The sequence below is a fragment of the Accipiter gentilis genome, chromosome 10 (genome assembly GCF_929443795.1).
Source record: "Accipiter gentilis chromosome 10, bAccGen1.1, whole genome shotgun sequence".
Classification (NCBI taxonomy): Eukaryota; Metazoa; Chordata; class Aves; order Accipitriformes; family Accipitridae; genus Astur; species Astur gentilis.
The window spans coordinates 25,667,269-25,688,084 of record NC_064889.1 but is presented as its reverse complement, the minus strand read 5'-3'; the positions used below and the strand labels follow the sequence as shown (position 1 = coordinate 25,688,084).

The 20,816-nt window shown below is 42.4% G+C and overlaps 1 protein-coding gene and 1 long non-coding RNA gene across 6 annotated transcripts in view; one reads left to right on the top strand and one right to left on the bottom strand.

Moving 5' to 3' along the window:
* Positions 1-1,137: 1,137 nt before the first annotated feature.
* Positions 1,138-6,465, bottom strand: LOC126043488 (uncharacterized). The gene is made up of 2 exons (XR_007507456.1): positions 6,194-6,465; positions 1,138-5,278 (listed from the first exon to the last, which is right to left on the bottom strand). It is a non-coding gene; the product is annotated as an uncharacterized LOC126043488 (long non-coding RNA).
* The window catches only part of CTDSPL2 (CTD small phosphatase like 2), a 45,449-nt gene continuing 29,907 nt past the window's right edge, over positions 5,275-20,816 (top strand). For 2 of the 5 annotated variants that reach the window (XM_049811961.1, XM_049811962.1), the window contains exon 1: positions 6,536-6,718. Coding sequence is in view for 1 of the 5 variants with exons in the window: in XM_049811960.1 (XP_049667917.1) it covers positions 7,554-7,569 (16 nt within the window). In the remaining 4 variants the exon portion in view is untranslated. Of the gene's footprint in view, positions 5,462-6,535; positions 6,719-7,031; positions 7,087-7,549; positions 7,570-20,816 lie in introns of those variants that run through there. The other 3 variants (XM_049811964.1, XM_049811963.1, XM_049811960.1) reach the window with 3 other exon arrangements.

Genomic DNA, 20,816 nt, shown 5'->3' with positions numbered 1-20,816 from the left:
CAATTGTCCCATTTCCTAAAGATTCCAAATGCAAAATTACAAGAGAACAAACCACCTATACACTTTGCATAAATAACCAAACTTTTAAAACCCCAATTATAAAAGGCTGTAGTTTAAAAGCATTCACAAGTCCATGTAAATGAACACCGTGATGCCAAAAATATTTTGCCCAAGGTTAAACTGAGAAAATACATATTACTAAGTCATTTTTGATCAGCAAGTGATTGCAGTACTTTGTTTTTATGCCCAGCCCTGAAGAGAAATCCGACTTGAAGAGACATTAGCATACAAATGGGATATGAACTTTCAAAGCTTATGCAACTGTTACTCCATTACAGACAGCTCAAATCAATTAGGTTGTTAAAAATGAGAGAATAAATCTTTGTTTCAGTTTAAAATATGAGTATTCCCTTATACCTCAGAGACATACATGACATTTGAAGCTGGTAAAAATTTAGCTTGTTGAGGAGGGGAAAAACAACCCCAACCAGAATTCAATTAATGTTCTCTGTGCCACTGTTATTCTCCTCCGTCCCCTCCTCCTTGCTTCAATGTTCCTTTCTCTCTCTCTCCCCCCAAAAAAGTGATGGAAAGGAGACGACTAAATTTTCCTAAGATGATTTGATTCAGTCTTCAAACCTAGTAAGTGTGAAATTAGAAGGGTGTTTATCCTGCTTAGTGGGAAAAACCTCAGCATAGCCATGACTACTTAAATTCCAAGTACCTCTGTAACGAACACAAGGAAAACAATTAACAGTAAGCGGAAGACTTTGCTGCCAAGGCTGAAGGATGATTTCAGCAAGTATGAGAAATGCAGGCACCTGCAATGAACAGTCAAAGAAATAACTAAATTTATTATAGTTAGTCCCAACTGTCCACTTTTGTAGGTTTTCAGTTAACAGGCTTTGCCAAAGCTTTCTCAAAGTTACATGGATCCCACAAAAGCCTGTTTTAGTTTAAACGTTAGGAAAACCAAACAAAGTGATGGGTAGTATCTCACCAAAAAGTAAAAAACGGCACTATATGAAACAAATTAAAAATAACCACATTTTTCAGAGCCTTAATAGCTGCAAAGAACATTCTGCTTAAAATACTTTCAAGACTAAAGCAACAAGATGAAAACAGATACTAAACAACTAATGGTGTATATATTTTATTAAATGTTATCATTTTACATTTTCATATAGACAAAATCATAAACAGTAAAAAATCCAAAGCCTGCAGAACAAAAGATCTCTTGTAAGCAAGTATTTTGCAATAGAACATTAAGTGTTTTCGGTGAATCACAGCATGATTTGCCTAGAAAATACACAAGGTTGACTAGACTTTACACATGTCGTCATGCACTTCTGCTTCAGTTTAACATTAACACATGCAGTAGACCCTCTGCATAAACAATTTTTGAAAACTCAGTTATAAAATGGTGCATTAGATCTCCCCACACCCCCAATTCAATATAGGATGTGCCAGAGGCCAAACCGATACTAAGAGAGGAAGAGGAGCCAGGTCTTCATCTGTCACTTTACAGTACATCCACTAACTAAGCACTTTTCTGCACACACAACAATTTACTGCTCACTTCAAACTCTCATGGATTTGCCTGAACAAATACCATGTGTGGTAGGTACCGGTGGTACGCAGAGAACTCGCCCACTCTACAAGTTCACTCTTTCCTGAGTATCTTACAGCAACTAAAGAATTTATATACTTGCACATACCCCAACAAAGCATAAAAAACTATTTCTTCAATTTCCGTATGTCACAAGAAAAGCCCAAATTTTAGTTGAACTCATGCCATTTTATTACTCTAAAACTGTGTTTTTTCAGGTAGCTACAATAAAATTGTTAGTACAAGCAGTCCATTATTAAGCTTGCTCAAAAAATGGTGTGCATTATCAACATCGGTTGCACATCCTCAAAACAGTGAGTCAACAAAACTGATTAATGGCTGTCAAAATGTTCTCACATGTTCCCAAGGCAAAGAAATGTATGTAATGGAGCATACAAAAGGTTTTTTTTCTATATAAATATATTTAATACCACTATTGTGTTTGCATATTGGAGAAAAGCTGGATCAAAAAACGCTGTTTTACTTGAAGCAAGGTTTTTGAGGTCCCGAGTTCTCAGCAGAATCCATTTCACTGTTCAACACCAGCCTCTGAAGAAATTCTGTATCTGACAACTTTCTACTTTATCCATACCATGGAGAACTTCAGCATGCCATAAGTCTAGCTGATGACTGCAATCCTTATTCCAGGATATATATGGGACTTTAGTAACCTGGGACCCAAGTATGTAACTTCGAGTTAAACTTTAAGTAACCTGGGACCCTTCTTTGAGGAGAAAGACCAGAATATTTACTAGGATCAAAAATCTTGCTGCAATAAACAAGAAAATGTGAGATTGGCTGCTTTATGTCACTGTAGAGAAACAGCACAGTGTTCTGCACTAGCTAGAGCTTTCCAGCAGACTCCAGGACTAAGGAGACTGTACTGCTCTAGTACAGCACTGGTTTAAACAAAATAGAAAAACAAAACCAAAACCAACTGGGGGTATATATATCTTTTTACGAGAACGCAGTGGAATTTTCAAGCCAGCCAGAAACAGAGTAATGATGTTTATGCAAGAACTTCATGACAATATAGAAACCATGATACTCTTAATTCCTCAATCTATATCAAACTCTCCCCATGTAGCCACAATGGGATTGCTAGTATGGATACTCCATGGTTTAACTTCCTAAAACTGGACTTGACCACTTGTGGATGTGTATTTCTATCCCCAGAGGATTGTTTCATGACAATCTTCAATGACACACTGTGCTAGATCAAACATACATAAAGGTTCATCGAAATTTGTGCTCGCCTTTGTTTCTGGAGGGGGATACAGTACCATATGAATTCTAATTCCTGTCAGCTGAAGTGTCAGCAGTGAGAACAGCAAGTCTATAGCTGTTCCTGGACAGACAGATTGGATCACAGACGTCTAGGCATGAAGGAGCAAGCATAGCTGGGTAGCTGCTTCTCATTTAAATGAAGTGCATGGTTCTATTTACCTATTAAACAAAATTTATTCCCTTCAGACAAGCAAAAGAAACAACAAATACTGGATATAGGTAATTTTAAAAATATAAACCCAAACAAGAGTTGTTTTGTTTATACAACAACTATCTCTCAGTCATGTCACAGTTGTTTTCGCTTTGGCAAAATAAACTAGATTGAACTGCTGTGCTCAGAGTACCAAGTAGTATCTGCAAGAGGGATGCTGAAATACTAGAGAGAACCTAAAGGAAAACAACCCCCCGCCCCAGTTATCCAGTGAATTAAACCGTTTCCCCCTGAAAAAGCAAAGCCCACAAGGCAAAATTTAGGATTTTAGCTTATGAAACAGAATTCTGAGGGATGACCTGATCCCTGCACGTGGGTCCCAACACATGGAAGAGGAACTCCAGCAGTGCATGACATTTGAATCTTGCTGAGAAGCGCTAGATGCAATAGCTGAAGTTAAACCTGAAACGAAATACAGCCCCTAACTGCAGATATTCCCAGCTTATCAAGGGGAACTGGTGGACTCACCAATACTTAATCTCTACAACAAACAGGGAAGTCACTCCAAAGCATGTCATTTTAAATGAGCATATAAACACAAAGCTAATGGATCAGCAAGACTTCAAAAGAGAAGAAATCATAAAATAAAAAGAATGGCCTTTCAGATGAACATTCAGAGTATACCATTTCAAGAATGTGCAACATTCTGGCAACTATACTTTTTTTTTCCCCATCAGTTTCTCTGTAAAGTGAAGAAAACATGCACCTAGAGTATCTCAGTCTGACAGAGTGCCTGAAATCCACTGTCAGGGGAAAAACCCACTGCTGCCAATAAACGAGCCTCTTCTTTGAACCAAATACACATTCAAAGCTTCTAATACTTCATGTGTATGCAGGCAGACAAGGCATTATTCAGCATTTTTCCATTTCACACACACATAGAGCTGATGCTCTTTTCATGGTATACATCATAATGTGGGGAACAGGTTACAGCAGGTGGACCTTTGAACTTTTGCCTTCACAGCAATGTCAAATTAGCAGTATGATTTTACATACTCCCACCTGACATGCGGCAAAGCTCGCAATCCTGCTGGTCCAATACCTTCTCCCTGACACAGCTCAGAACCAGGTAACTCGAGGAGAGCGCAAGACCACTGTGTCAAACATATTTTAATATTCTGTAATACAGAAAAGTACAGTTCTTATTCTCATAAAGATTAGTTTGAACCCTGAGTCATATGCTTTAATCTCTTTTCTAAATGTTTTTTTGGCTTTTGTTATAAATGCACTAGGCCATTTTGTTATTCATACAAATATCTGCTTGCTTTGAATCCTGCTGAATTATTTCCTCCGGCAGCTAGTTTCATTCTAATTACATGGTTTGAAAAAGTATTTCCACCTACCATTTTTCAAAACTCCCACTTTCTAAGTATCAGGGAATGTCCTTTTGGGCTTGTACTATGAGACATCACAAAGCTATCTTGCCATACTAGTTCCTCTTAATGGACTGACAAACAATCTTAATTAAGTTTTAACATGTCCAAGCCAACCTTTTTCACAGCTGATCATACAAAAAAAATACAAGTTCTATGGTTAATGAGTGTGTTTAGAAATACTTTAATGCTTTAAAGGAATAAGACTACCTGTTCTGAATGAGGACTGCACTGTTTCCACTGCCTTTTTGTTACCTATTTTCTTAAGAAACTATGGCAAAACTAACTTTATGTCTTCTGCTAAAGAATACTGGAGTCCTGTGATAGAATTGTAAAACAAATCTTGGCTTCACAGCAGCAGATGTAGTTCAGTTTAACAAGCCAATAAATATTTTAAGTGACTAGAGAGCTGGGACTTTTATAATATGATCCAGGTTTAAAAGCTAAGAAGGGAGTCAACAGGTACCAGAAAAAAAAAACACACAATACCTGTGTGGGTTTCTGCCTACTGCTAAATTAGAACATTCCATTTTGAGCAATACCTTGAGAAGTTATCCTAGTGTCATAACACATGTTAACCTGAGAAGTGATGATTTCTGTTTAAAAAGCTTGGTAGATAAAAGTGATCACCAGCAGAAATAAAAATTAGATATACAAGTTCAGCAGAATTCAAATTACAAATCTAACCTCGCTACATTCTCTTGTACTTTACTGCGTGAGATGGTCAAGCTGCTTCATTAAGTCATTCAAACACGAACGCATGCAGCATCCTCAACATTTCACATCGAAAAAGGCTGCCTTAAAAAGAACAAAACCAACAACAAAAAAAAAAACCCAAAGGAGAAAGTGAAAATAAAGCTTCACACTAGACTCCACAGGCGTCTTAAACCAGCAACTCAAACCACAAAACTAGCACTGCTCTACACTTTGTAAAGGAAGGTAAAGCTACATGCAGAAGCCCAGCAATCCACAACACGGCAGGTGAGGCGAGAGGGCAGAATCGGGCACACCGCCACGCCGCTTCCCCCGCGGGCGGGGAGCCGGCGGCCTCCTCTAACCGGCCGGACTGACCAGCCGAGGGGAAGAACGTTTTCAGCCTGCCAGAAGGGAAGCCGGGCCACCCGGGCACGGTGGAGGGGGCGGCCGGAGCGGCGACCGACCGGCGGCCAGGACCGGTGGCGGCCAGAGCACCCCCTGGGCGCGGCAGCTCCGCCTGTTCGGCTGCCGTCCCTCCGAACCGCAGCGCCGGCCGCGGCCAGCCCTCCCCGGGGAGCGCAGGAAAACGCTACTCCCGTCCGCAACCGCACCGCTTCTCCGCCGGGAAACAGTCCTTGCCGGCCGCGGCGGCTCAGGTCTTCCCCGGCGCGCCCGCCTCCTCCTCCGGGGACGAGGCGGGGGTGGGGGGGTGCGGGGAACCGAGCCACCCCACCCCCCCGCCCTGAGGCTCGCTACCGGCCGGTCCCGGGACTCCCCAGCCCGCCGGGCCCGGGGAAGGCCGCCCGGCCCGGCCCCGGAGCGAGCGCTCCTGCAGCCACGCATTCCTGCCTCGGAGCCGCCAACGGCGGGCTCCCCCCTCCCCTCTGGGCGCGGCGGGACCTCGGCCGCCCCCCTCCCCCCTTCCCGCCCCCCCAGGGCTCGGCGGGACCCCGCACCGCTCGCGCGCGCCCCCCGCCCTTCTCCTCACAGCTCGCCCGTCGCCTCGCCTGGCCTCACCTCAGGGCGGCCCGGCCCGGCCCGTCTCGGCTCCAAGAGAGCGAGGCGGCCGCTGCCTCCTCCGCGTGAGGCACCCTCGGCCCCGGCGCCTGAGGCGCAGCCTCTCGCCCTTGGCGGCGGCTGCCGGCCCGGGGAAGAGGCGGCCGGGCCCTCTCCCTGCACCCCCGCTGCGCGGCGGCCCTTCGATCTCCGCTCGCCCGCCGGGCCCGCCGCCTCGGGGCGCCGCTCCCCGCGCCAGGCCCCGGCTTCCCTCCTTCCCGGCCTGCCCCGGCGCCGCCGTCCCCAGGCCCCCCTCCCCCGGCCGGGCTGCGCCTGCGCGGCGGCCCCTCTCCCCATCCGGGTCCCTCCGTGCGGTGTAGCAGGTCGGTAGGCGGGAAATGGCGACTGGCTGCTGAGCGGCTGCGGAGCGCGGAGCCCCGGCGGCGGTGTAAACACAGCGGCGCCCGCCCGGCCCGGCCCGGCCCGGCCGGCCGCCGGGGGACCCGGACACCGGGGGCCCGCCTCCCCGGCACCCCGTACCCGCAGGTAACTGACGCGGCGGCTCAGCCAGCGCGGGGTCCCAGCCCGGGATCAGGTGGGAAGGCAGGGGGTGGCCGCTCCGGAGTGACCGGCGGGAGCCTCCCCTCAGGGCCTGCCCCGCGGCGGGCCCCTGCGCCCCGCGTCCCCGCCCGCCGGGCTGCGCGCCCCGCTGCGTGCGGAGACACCCCGTCCCTCCCCGCTCACCTCCCCTCGCCGGCCGCGGAGGCCAGCCAGCCCCGGCCGCGCTGGAGCGGGGGCGCAGCCCTCCCGGGCCAGCCCCCTGCCCCCGGAGGAGCGGGCGGCGGGGCTGTCACCCCTGCACTGACACCCCCCCACCCCCGTCCTCCGCCTCCCCCTCTAGGCCGAGGCCTGTGGTGAGTCTCCTCCGCCCGGGCGCCCCCCGTCCCGCCCGCCCCGTCCCGTCCAGTCCCGCGCCCCGGGCGGCGGTGGGCGCCGCGGGGGCTGCGCTGCGTGCGCCGGGGAAGGGGGGGGGGGGGGGGTTGGTGCGGCGGCGGCGGGCAGCGGGGGCGCGTCCCGGGCCGGGCTGGCTCAGGGGGCGTAGCTCTGCGGGCTGCATCCCGGCCCCTGTTACACACGGGCGGGCCATGCCCGGCGCTGGTTCCCGCGGGGCGAGAGCGCAGGACGCGCCTGTTGCTGGCTGTTGTCGCCGCGCCGGGGCGGCAGCGCTGGACGTGCCTGTCACCGGCTCCGGGGGGGGGTGGAGGGGTCGACACGGCGGGGGTCTGCCGCCCCGCTGCCTCGCCGGCGGATGCCGGGCACCGGCGCGACGCCGCAGGCCGCCCGGGCAGGGATCCCGGGCGGCGAAAGGCTGCTGCGAAGGATGTCAGCGCGGCGGGGTAGGGGGGAATAACACCAGCTTCGTCTGCTGTCACTTGGGGGGGGGGTGGGGGGGGTGGTGTTAGCTGGGGGGCGGGAAGGCGGCCGCGATGTACCGGCCGGTAGCGCGCAGGACCGCCGTCATCTAAACCCGTTATTGGCATTCCCCGTCAATACTGGGAACGCGGCATGAGATATTAGCATGCTGCATGCCACATTGATTATCTGCTCACTTCTGTGTTACTGAGGAGTACTGTACAAGCCTGTTGCTCAATTTTATGGTACTTAGGAGCACATGAGAGGGCAAGTCTTACTGTTTCTTTGTGGCTGTTCTGGTGAGCTCTAGCCTAGATCTGCCTGGGATATTTCTTTCTCTGCGATGACGATTGTAGCACTTGTTCTGATCCCAAGTCTATTGTTTCTAGTAGGGGTTTTTCATAGTCTTCCAGTTGCTTATGGTGCACTTTTTTAAAAAGTAATTTTGAGACTATAGTTATTGACTTTGCCTTTCTTGATAAGTTTCCACTGTTACAATACAGTAGTCCATGAAGAGGATCTGTAAGTATAGCTATTAATTTGTTGCCTTGGGCAAGTCACAACCTCTTTTGCCATTTCTCCATCAGTAAAATGGGGATAATAATACCTCAGAGAGTTGTTACAAGAAGTAGTTAATGTTTGTAGAGGGCTTAAAAGACCTAAGTGTTATTAATTAAGCCCCATGACACATTAAGGTACGAGTTAGTGAACCAGGTTTACACATGGATGAACTGAGGCAGGAAGAGATTATGATTTAGCTAGAGTAACATATTGGATCTGTGACAATAGCAGAAAACAAGTTGTAACTACTTCATGCTGTAGGCACAAGAGAACAGTTCTATGTAACAGATATGATTCCAAGATTATTTGCCCCTCCCTCACCCCCTCCCCTTCCAATTTCAAGCTTTTCTACTTTAGGAGGTTTTGCCTGTGTGACTTCCAGTTGACTGGATAGCTCCAAGGACACTTGTGGCTTGCCCACTTAAAAGTGTTTCAGCAGTTTTCATAACAAGATATATGTTCTAGGATGCAAGCCAAATCCAGACTTAAATTCCATAAAACATTCTCCACTTTTCCTCTGAAAACACTGTGTAGAACTTAGTTAAGACTTGATCCCGTTCCAGTCAGTGGAGTATACACTAAAGCTGACGTTCCTGTTTCATCTGAGAAAGTTCTTTCATTAAAGAAAAAATTCTCTTGTCAGTCTGTCCCAGAGATTTAATAACACAGATCATTTTTCTAAGGATGTAAACATTCCACATATGCTGGAGCTGTACATGCATTTTCATAATTTAAAGGTAATTTTCCATCTTCAGACTTCCACCGCAAGTGTTGATAACTTCCTTCCACTGTGTTGATTCCCCAGCACACTGATGTGACATTATAGCAGGCTGAATAGCATTAAGCTGTTTAAAAAAAAAAAAAAAAAAAAAAGGCTACTGAATTCAAAAGGAAACTTAGTCTTCATCTTACAAAGTTTTTCCATACTGTATTGGCTTTTATTTTCTTTGATCGCTTGTAATGCTGCTGAGGTTGACACCAACAAAAATAGTGTTTGCAGAAGACTTTAAGAATCCCATTTTCTCTTCTGACAGTTTTCTATGGAGATATTTCATTTCCATGGAAGAAACTTTTTCACAGGTAACTTGGAGTACTTGCACATTTTTGTAAGAACCAATACTGAAAGTCAAACTGAACTATTTTGGCAAGAGCTTGCAAGAAAAGCTTGAGCAGGGGGTTAGACAAGATGACCTCCAAAGTTCTCTTCCAACCTCAACCATTCTGTGAGTTTGTAAGAGCAAGATGTATCAAGTAGGACTGAAATTTGGCAGAAAGTTAAAATTAATGTGCATTTCTAGACATACTTGTACTCTGACAGAAGTTTGATACTTCTTGCCCATTTGAAGGAATAACTGGAAGTTCTAGAACATCATCGTGATAATTTCAAGATCACAGATGAAGCCAGTGTAATTGTATAACTCTAAAATTGCCTTTTCCAGTTTATGGGTTTGCAGCTTTTCCCTGTTCGAACCCTATACAAGTTCTTCCCTATCCATGTGTTTTCAGCCTGGTCTCCCTAGGGGACCCAGTTCCTATGTATGATAGTTTTTGGACTTTGATAATGTCCATAGGACTATTAGGATTATCCCAGATTTAAAAGCTGGTGTGTGTGTGTGTCCCTCCACTCCCCCTGTGACTGCATCCTTATTCCATACTTTCTCAGGAGCATTCCTCTCAGACGAGTGCCTTTCTGATTCATTACTGTGAGTAGATCAGATATGATGGTTCTTACTTTTATTAGCCCAGAAAGTAAAGGACTAAGTCTGAATGAAATTCTTTCATTTGCTGGCAGCTTACATTACCACTAAACTATTGGCACCAATCTCCTGTAAATTTTAAGTGGAAGATTGTTTTTTCATCTATTGTATATGAAAAATTCATCTGATGTTTATACATCCCAGTTATGTCTTCAAAAAATACAAATACGCACCAGAAGTGCATAGCTGATTAATCAAATTCATAATGGATTACAATTTTTAGGGGGCAGACTCTTTAAATTGAATCATGCTGCTCTGATCCTGTAAGGGAACAGTAAGCTCTTTACAAGCTTGTTTAAAAAGAGTAGCTATCTCAGGCAGGGATTTTGACAGTGTCAGGCCCTATAGAGTACTTTAAACATAGATTAATTTGCTGAAGTGCAGTGTTAGTTGCAGTGCAGTGTATCTCTTCTGATTGCTTGGAGGAGAAACTCACATACACCAAGATACTTGAAAGCCAGTATAACATGTTGTTTACATGTTGAGTTGCCTAGATGGCCATTATTTAGTATTTTAGAAAAATAAATATTTTACATTCACGGGTAAAGACATTTTCAAAAGCACTTGAAAAATTAAGTGTGAAATCATCCACATCTAAAGCAATCAGTTTCAGAGGTTGGATAGTAGCTTCCCAGTTGGCAGTCTTAACTTTTTCTAAATAGATTACTTCCCAATCAGATCAGTTTCAGTAATTACTTTGATTAAGGTCCTCTTAACTACAGAAAATAAGAAGGTATTTCATCATACCTCATGATCCAAGGAAAACACTTGTCAGGACAGTCTGGTATAAGAAAATGAGTTGATTATCAGCCTGAAGTGTATTTTCACCTTAGCCAACACGGTCAGATGTGTGATCTGGCATATTTGTTGCCTCAGTTTCCCTATCTGATGGGTTAGTATTTACGCTAATACTGAAATCTGTGGACAAGCCAAGGGGAAGGAAATGTGCAGCCGCTGGTGGACAGGATTAACTCAGCAGCCGCATTGATCTCTGCTGTATTGTGACATAAAAAATACAGCTCCCTGTGGGGAAAGTTTTATGAGAGTCCAGCCCCATCAATCAGATTTCTATGCATCTAGCTAAAAATAACCCTAAAGCCAACATTTAGGAAGCCGCCTATCTGTTGCATTAGATCTAATGAGGATCCTCTGTCCATTAAGTGACATGGATGCCAGAGTTGCATGTAAAAGAGATGATGGAAATTGAAGTTATCCCTAACAGTCCCAACGCATGTCTGACTTCAGAATTTCTTTTTCTTGGGTGAGGAATCTAGTTAGAAGGCATAAAACACTTCTGGTTTTGAATTAATAATATTTATTGTAGCAGTGTAACTTTAAGTATAACATTATCATGAAAATAAGTTTAACTAAAAGGAGCTGTTAACTCCACAGCATCTGGAAAGTAAGCTATGTGTAATTACTTAAAGTAGCACAATACTAAAAAATATATCCTACTATTCATGGCCAATATACAAAATGTAAGTAGGAGGAAAAAAAAAATCTAAGACTTTAAAACATTTGGATTAGAATTTACCTATAAATAAATTACTTTATATATAAAAACACACGCAGTGGCAGCACAGCAGGACTATCATTATCAGCAGAGTAAGGCTAGGAAGGTGATACTGTAGGGCATGTTAGCATCCTTGAAGCCTCATATGAAAGAAAAGGAACCTGTCCTTATTTAGGGTATGTTAGGAATAGCTAATTTAAGCTAATAAATTAACAGGAACTCAGATCAAATCAAAGCAGTTGTTCTAAGCAATTTAGGTTTAGCTGCACTGATTCAGTCTAAATCATAATTCAGTTTACTTTAGGCCATTCTAAAACATGATTGCTTTGATTCACCCTATATTTTAGGAGGTGCTAATTAGAGGAAGGTAGGTAATTCAATCTAAGGATTAGACTATACCACAAGGACTTTACTGGTACAGCAATACCAGCCTAGTTAGTGGTAAAACCCCTACACAAAGGGGTTCCTTTTGCCAGCACGAGTTGCATTTGCAATTACTAGGAGGCTTGTTACCCTAGCTATATTTGACTAGGGAAAAATAGTATTTCCCCTTCCTTTCAAATTTCTAACAGATAGTATTCTGCTGGTAAAGCTTCTGGTTTAGGCACAGCCTAATGTAGATTTCCTTAGTCTAGATAAAGCTTCAAGGGTACTCAGTATCTTCTGCTGAGTATACGTGGGCCGAAGGTGCTGGAGCAAAGAGTCTAATACAGGTATATTTATTTCTTACCCCCTGTGGTGGGATTTTGCTTCATCCATTGTAGTTTCCTCTAGGTTTTCTCTTCTATAGTTTACATCTTGTAGCTGGTGTTTCTGAAGTGTTCACTATTTCAGGAAGGAGTGGGCTGACTTGAGGTAACAGCTAGATTCTATAGTCTCCTTTGTCCTCGGTTCATTTTCCAATACCCTTTTCATATGAGATAATGTGACCCGAGTTGCTTCTCTTTTATTCCTTTCCCAGGAACTTCTCTCATTTTACTATCCTAGGGGAGCTCATTTAGGTGCAGCAGGCTTCCTTTTATATGAAATAATGCCTTTGGGCTGTTGTGTGATGCCTGGTCACCTGATTCAAATCCATCACCTGAGAGGGAGATAAATCCTATAGGTGAGGGCTGAGCTTATTTTCTTTTGAAAACATGGCTAACTGTGACACACTGTTTGTACTGTAGTCTTGTGTCTGTGGTGTGTATCTGTGTGCATGTCTGAGAAATAGTGAAGAACAACATCTGTCAGAAGTTAAAAAATAAAGAGGATAAGAGAAAGCTAGTTATTAGTAGTTTTATGGGCAACAGTTATGTTGTTTCTGTGTTTGCTAAAGAAAGGCACAGTATGAACTGAAGCTTTAAGGATTGTTTTGGGGGGGGAAGTATATGAGAAATAAAGGAGGTAATTTATAGACAGCAGAAATATCTAGAAGAGCATTAAAGGTACTTGTAGGCTTTGTGTACACTAGATTTATATGTAGTGTATTTGATTGAATTACCTAGCTCAATATATTTGACACCTTAAATTCTTGTCAAGACCAAGCAGTTGTAATTAAATCAATTTAAATACACTTGGAAAAGCTTATTTATTTTGCTTATTGAGACAGAACCAATGAATATTAAAGAAGAAAACAAGGAAGTTAGTGTAATCTTGATACTTTTAATTTATGTTCTTAAATAGACAGATTTGGAAGAAACTTTTGAAGACTTGAATGTAGCTAAAGTGATATTCTTAAACAACTGTAATTACTGGATTTAGAGTTCCTTAATTTTGTGTTGCTTAGGGACTAGAAAGCTTACTAGCACTCTTAAGAGAAAGTCTTTCGAGAGCTCAGTTGGAAAAATGGGCTGTATAGATACAGTTTCAGGTGAAGAGGTATCATACTTAATTGTTGGACTTATTTGAAGATAATTCTGTTTTGATAGGGGATTGGTATATTATATACCTGGAAGATGTTTGATAACATTCAATCTCAGAGATTAGTAGTTAATATAGAAATGTCCTGAGTCAATTAACATAATAGGGTTCCACACCATAGAATAGTTTAAGATTAGAAGATAAATATTTGTCATCAGAGGTCTATGCTTTCAAAATTAAAAAGTTATTTCAAGAAGATTGCTCTATGCTCTTTCTCCTCTTTATGTATTTTCTTCTCCCTTTTGGTTTAGGTGCTGTAAGGTTAGAGGAGTATGTGTAGCTCTTCATGTGCCATTTACTTTGCTGCTGGGAATTTGAAAGGCTCTGTGCCTGCATTTGCAGAGAGCTGATATTTTGTCAGAATTACTAAGGTAAAGGGTTTGGGGTTTTTTGTTTGTTTGTTTTTGTTTGATGGTTTAGTTTTATTTTTAAACTAAAGTAACTATGCTGATAAACCCACTACTGTTATATCAGCTTACCCAGAGTGTTGTCAGTCTTCATCTGTACTGTCAAATAGGGCGGTGCAATAGGAACAGACCTGTAGAATGAGTCTATTGGTGTTGAGGACTTGATGTCCATGTCGTTTGCATTTCTGGAGGTTTTAACTTTGGTCTGGTCCCGTGTCCTTTAGTGTATCTTCCAGTTTAGTTTCGGTTAGAGGACTCCAGTTGGTATGCTCTGAGACTGCTTTGTTATGTGAACTGAAGCATTATAAATGGGACGATGAGAAGATTTGTTTCAAAAGCTCACGCTAGATCCAAACTAAAAAAACTGGTGCAGATTTATGTTAAGCAATATCTTGCCATATAAGAGGGCAGAAGATGCCATGCCACTTTTAAAGTTTTTGTTTGTCTTAAGCTCCTTGTGAAAGGAGTGAGAAGCACGCAGCAGTTGATAGAAGGAGGGACAAATCTGATGTGAAAAGGCTGTAAAAGAGGGTTAAAAGCTTTCAGTCAACCATCACAGGATAGAAGCAAATCACGTAGAATCTGTACAGAGTTTTCTGAATGTCTGAATGAATGCTTTTTCACCTTGAGTTCCCTAGATTACCTCTACTCTTTTTCCTGTGGCTAGATGGACACTCCTCATCTGCTTCTGTACAAAGTCAGCTGAATTAACTTAGTTTGCAAGAGATGGTTGTTTAAACTAATCTGGGTGGACTCTCTTTGAACACAGAGGATAAACAGAGTTTAAAAAACTAAGTTCTGTTTTATAACATGTATGATACTGAAAGGATAAGGAGAGAATGACACACCACCACCCCCCCCAGTTTAATGTGCAGGGTTTTAAATATTACTCTCTAGGAGTTTTTATCTGCTGTAGTGTTCAGGGAAAAAAGTTGTTAACCATTTACATGAATGGTGTGCTTAGCATTTTCTTCAAACTCTATTTCTGAGTTATTTTATTGTCATGTTGTGTCATAAATGAGGATTCTTCTTAATGAGATAATCACAAGTGCAAGCTAAAATAATATAGTTACATGTTGTTTCTTGAACAGCAAAATTGGTAAGCTCTGTTTTCCACAGACTTGTGTTCTTTTGTGCTTTCCAGCCCTCTCGTCTCCTGTAATACTCCCAGACACTCTATCCACAGCATTTCAAGTATCCCCACCTCCAGTCAGAGTACCTCCTCTTTGCTGTCCCTCCTGGTGCTTGAAATGCCTACACTGGGCTTGCTTGCTGGCTGAGCTGAAAGCAGAACACATGGTTGTTCATTCACTGCCCTGTCTCTGAAAAAAAGGTCAGCTCCTCAGCAGAGGTAGGCTAGGAAAGGACACAAGGTGGAGAGTGTCTATGTGTAGCCAGAGTGGATGTGGGGTAAGGACTGGGCTATGACTGTTTATCACTTATTGAGGGATGCTAAAAGGGTCTGTCTTGTCTACATGGCTTTTGATATTCAGAAAACTCATCGGAACTTAGTGTGTTTGAAATTTCTCTCCCTCTGTGAAATTGGGTTGATGTTGGTCAGTGGGTTCTGCATTTACCAGGGGAGGACTGACAGACACACAGACAGTTGTGGACAGTGCAATTGTATAAGCCTTATTTTCTCTAGAATTAAGGCTGTAGAAAAAAAATCAACTGTAATAGAAAAAGCTTATCAATGTTTATGCTAAAGATTACAGCATGTCAAAGAGTGCAATAAGCAAATGAAACCCATGACATAAAATACTGTTGCTTTAAAAATTTGTGACCGGATGGTCTTTGTTAAAATAACATGCCAGAAATGAAAAGGAAAATTTTAAACCTGAATAGTTTCAGTGACCACATCAACACAAAAAAACCCAGCCTCACAGTTGATACCGGGAGCAGCTGAGACTGTGGTTCCACAGCAGCTTAGAACAGTCTCTTGGCTGCTACAGTCCCATTGACCAGCCAGTGAAATGGGCCAGGATATGTTCCTTGGCCTTGAGAGCAAGTGGTGTGACACAGGTTGCATCCTCCCAGCTAAGCTCTCTTCCTCCAAAATGGTGACCACCTCTGCCCTGCCTGTAGGGAACAGCCCTCTCCCATGTACTGCTTTGACCTGTTCTGAGCACCATCCAGGAGAACGCTGTGCCATTGATACCACCCATGACTGTGCCAGAGAGCATGCTGACAGCCAAACAGTTGTGTTAAGTTATGTAGTTATATGTGGATAATCGTGGTACAGTGCTTTAACACCATGCCCTGGGCTTGCTGGTTTACTACTATAGCTGTCCTTTCCCCTGCCAGGAGTTGTATGTATGTTTTTATTCCACCTGTGTTCCTGTGATTCTGTGTTGCAGCATTTCAATTTACTAAGCTGGCCTAAAAATATGGCTAAATGGAGGGTTAGCTGAGTGCCAAAGCTGCCTCAGGGAGGGTGCAGGAGTACGACGGCAATTAGATTGGCTTAGGCTGTCATGGAGTCACAGCCTGTCAGAGCAACAAACTCTTATCATGCGGGTGAGAGTGAGCTGTGCTGGAGAAGGGGAGGCTGGAACTCCCTGTGCCAGCTGCTCTGCAAAAACTAATGTCTTGCAACTACATGCTGAAAGGCAGCAAATGGCATAGTCAGTGGAAGAATGAATAGCTCCTTAAATTGACTTTACTGTCGGTGAAAACATCACTGAACTATAGACTGCCTTTTCTTTCCCTCTCCCTCTACTCATCCCCCCTTTGTCATAATGCACAATGGAAAAGTATCTACTGAGCTGGAAGGGATGTAGAGGAAGGAGGTAAGGAAATTAGAAAGCATTCCTTCTATTTTCATTAAAACATTTATAAATAATGAGAATACTCTTCCATGATTTTGCTAAATCATTTCTTCAGTGCTTCTGGTGAAAACTGTTATGTGCTCTGTCAGACATAGTATATAGCACAAAGGTGACAACTAACTTTCTTCCAAGTATGTGTTTGGTATTTAAGTTAACTTGCATTAAGTTTGGTATTTAAGGTAAATTAGGTCTCCTCAGTGTTTGGAAAATCCTCCCAAATTATAGTGTAGCTGCTTTGTAACATAATAAAATAACCGCTGTCAAGAAGGCTTGCATTGCTTTGGAATGTGGCGTGGCCCTTTCTTACTCTGTGGGATTCCTGACGGAGAGGCTAGGTTTATTCCTAATACTGGGGAATGATTGGAAAAAATCCAACAACCATGTAAGTTCACAGCTGATATCAGCACTTTTTGTTCTTGCAGATTTCTCTGTTTTAAATTATATAGCTACAGATACATGGGTCAAGTGTGGAGATTAGTGGACTTTAGCTGCCTCTATGCCATTCACATTTGCTAGTGTAGGGTATGAATCCATGCCCTGTGATAGAGATGCGCTACATTCTTTTTCTCTGAAAAAGTCTCTCAGGTTGCCAGGCATACTAAAATGCTAGTTGGTTTTGCATGTTTTTTCTTAAGAATGTAAACCTGTACCATACAGCATCAGTAATGGTAGTATTAATAGTTCTATAGTTCCTACTTTTTTTCTCAAACATAAACTTTGTAAGGCACTGGACAAACACTATCTTTTCACTCAACAGAGCAATTCCCTGTTTGTTTACAGAGCTGTATCTGCTACTTTACAGCCATTAAGTTACTATTTTGTTACATCTCACGCATTTTAAAGTGGCAGAGATACGTTAGACCAAACTGGAGGCAATTAGCTTGTGAAATAAATAAGTTAAATTCAGCATAGAATCAAAGAAGAATGGAAACATTATAGTGTATATGCAGATTGGTTTTGGCTTACAAAACTTTGTTGCTGTTGGTAACTTGTGCTTATTATACTTTGTATTATTGGAATATTGACCAGAAACTTCCTATAACTTTCCACTGAGTAGCCAATGAGGTTTGTTTTTCCTTGTGCATTTTTCACCCAAAATAAAATGGGGGGGGGGGGGGGGGGGGGGGGATTAATGAAAGAAAATAACATGTGTAAAATAGCCTTGTTGTGATGGGATCAGAAAGGTTCCTGAAACTCATTTCAGTTAAGTTTTTGAAACGGAGTGAGGTTCAAGTTCATAATGTCTCAATATTATGTTTTGAAGGTTGTATGTAAAAACATAATATCACTCACAAATTAGTAAAGCTGTTAAAACTTTAGCACTTATTTTCATATCAGTTTCAACTTAGGTATGTGCACAAATTAGCAAATGAATCTCAAGAGACTGCACTTTATGAGAATTAAGTTTTCCATGCAAGAAATAGGCCAGAATGGGCTATGAAAAAGTCAGGTTTAAATCAGCATGTATATGTAATGGAAAATGTTTAGTTTAAAATTTGTATGAACAGTGACTGATAAAAATCTTGACTGATGGCATTTTCCCTGTTTTTAACAACACAGTTGGCTGATTTTTTTATTTTAAATCAGGAAAGCCAGGTGTGAGAATAGCATATTGGCAGCCCCTTATAAGGTAAAGAGCACAGTTTAAACTATTTTTAAAGGTTTTAAAGCTATATAGTGCACTAAGGAAAAATGTTTTCCAGGGCAATAAGAATCATATTATCATTTAAACAGCTTTTATCCTACAATAAAAATAGTCTGCTGTTTTTAAGGCCAAAGGAGCAGCCAAAAACCTTATCTAGCCTTTTAAAAGATAGCAACCTGACAAAGTCCTGTGGAATATGTGATTGTGGTTCTGATCCCACAGGAAGATTAAAGAGAAGTAGAGCAAGATTAGGTGTTCTGGTGAAGTTAGGCAAAATGCAGCTCTCTTGTTTGTGTAGACCTTGCAAAAATTATTAGCTTCTCATAACAAACACAGGGGTTACTCCATGGCTTCCATAGTCCAACACAGACTTACTTGGGCTTATTAATCATCTTGATTTTTTGGTTGTTTTTTTTTTTTTTTTTTTAATTAAAAAGAGAACTGATATGGATGAGATGAACAATTTTAAAAGTTACTCATTAGGATTTTTTTGTGGTCAGACAACATCCTGGCAGGTCTGTTCAGGAAGTGTTTAGCAACCTGTTTATACCATGGGTTGTAACAAGAGGGAGATGACTTCCAAAAATAGGCTCCCTGTGTGCCTAGCAGCATGGATTAAATGTCCAGAGAGCCTAATATGTCTAAAGACAGCTGGTCTCTTCCAGAATCTCAACAGGAACAGTGCTGGTTCTAGTGGAATTTGTTATCCGCCCGTCTAAAACTCAAGCACTGCAAACTTTTATTTCAAAACATCTCAGCAATGGGTGAGCTTTGCAATATCTAAAGATGACTAATGTAAAATTCTTGGCAACATCAGAGATTGTAAATAGCATCTTTCTTCAGCAGCAGATTTTGGGGTTCTGTTCTGACTCTTCTACGATTAACCCAGCTCTCCATTTTTCTTTGTTGGTTAGTCGTCTGACCCAAACTGAAAAGACTGAATTAATTACAAGCGAGTACCCTCAGTCGCAAAGAGGAAAATATCTTGGCCAGGAGGGAATAAACTTTCAGTTCCAAATGCATATAGTATAATCAAAACAAAGCCTCACTAGCAGAGCAGTGGCAAAATAATGGTGCCTAGAAATATGATTGCTAGAGCAGAAAATCTGTTTTCTGTTAAGACCAATTATAAAAAGCCACCTTCATTCTTTGGCAAAATCTTTTGAAGAAAATGTTTCTTTTAGGGGAGATGCTTAAGCTTTGGTAGCATAGAACTATGTGTGTGAGCCTACGGCAGAGATACTGAGGAATCATGGTTAAAACGACAGGACTGAAGCCCAGGGGTTTCAAGTGTGATTTTGTTTCAGATTGAAATGGCTTAGTAACCTGAAAGATACGGAGGAGAAGAAAAGGTGCTTTTGATGAAACAAAGAAAATTTAGAGGTGCCATTTGCATTGTGTCTTTGATAGTTGCAATTGCTAGCTATTGTTTTGATGGAACTTGTGGTTTCTTTATACATTTATCCAGATTTTGTAACCAAGCACCAACATTTGAATAGTACCTATTGTGTGTTTTGCTGGTTTTATAAATCATTGTCTTTTTATTTTGCTTTTACCTACACTGTACTAGCACTACTTCCAGACTTCTTTGAATCATGGTTTCCTAGTTAGTAGTTGCGTCTCTAGGAGGCAGTTGGAGAAAAACACACTTGGAGATTTGAGAAGAGTGACAAGTAATACAGCATATTGCAAAATGTGAAATACATGAGCTGGAATAACATGAAATTGCTGTAATTTTCTAGGGAAGGAAAATAAGTTGGTTAAAGAAAGGCCAAGAGTCTCTGAGGGGGAAAAGTCTCAACATCTTTGAACTAACAAAAAGCATTTCCCTGAAGTTTGTAAGGTGATTTGGGACCTGTCTGGATGAAAGACTTTATAAGTTATTTTCCTTGGCTTTGTTGTGAGTCCAGACAGTTATATCATTACACTAGGGTTATCATTTGTCCCATATTTCTCTCTCCCCACCAGGCATAGGCTTACCAACTTTTTGTCCATTTCCCATAGTGACTCAGGCTTCTCCGTACGCTAGCATAAGATCTTACGCTTCTTGAAAGCATCACTAGTACCATGTGAATGGACTTCAGCCAGCTCAATGAACACATCTTCTTGTTGGGATGTTTCTTCATACTTGAAATTTGGGTCACATCACAGTCATGAAATGTGCTGAGGAAATATGACTGGCATTATTTGTTTAAAAGGAAATTGAAGAAAATAGTTGTTCTTGGTTCCTCTTTCTGTGGATCTTCCCACTGCAATCCAGCTTGTATGTCCAGAAATACTTGAAAGAAATGAATACATTTTCTCAGCAGTGAGGTGTGCATTATCTGAGCTGGTTGATAGTGGTACACTGACCCTCCCACTGGTAGCTCATAGATTCAAACCCAGGCATCAGTTGTCACAGCTGTTAAATTTGGTGACTGTTCACAGCTTTGTGTGTGTTGGTCACATATCCATCTGTATCTACAACATAAACAGCATGCATTGACGCTCTTGCTCAAAATCTGAAAAAAGTAAAAAAAAAAATTTACTGTCTTCTTGGCTTTGTGTAAAAAATGTTTCAAGAAATGCTGTGGAAGTAATGCAGGAAGAATATTGTGGTGGTTAAAGTCGGATATATT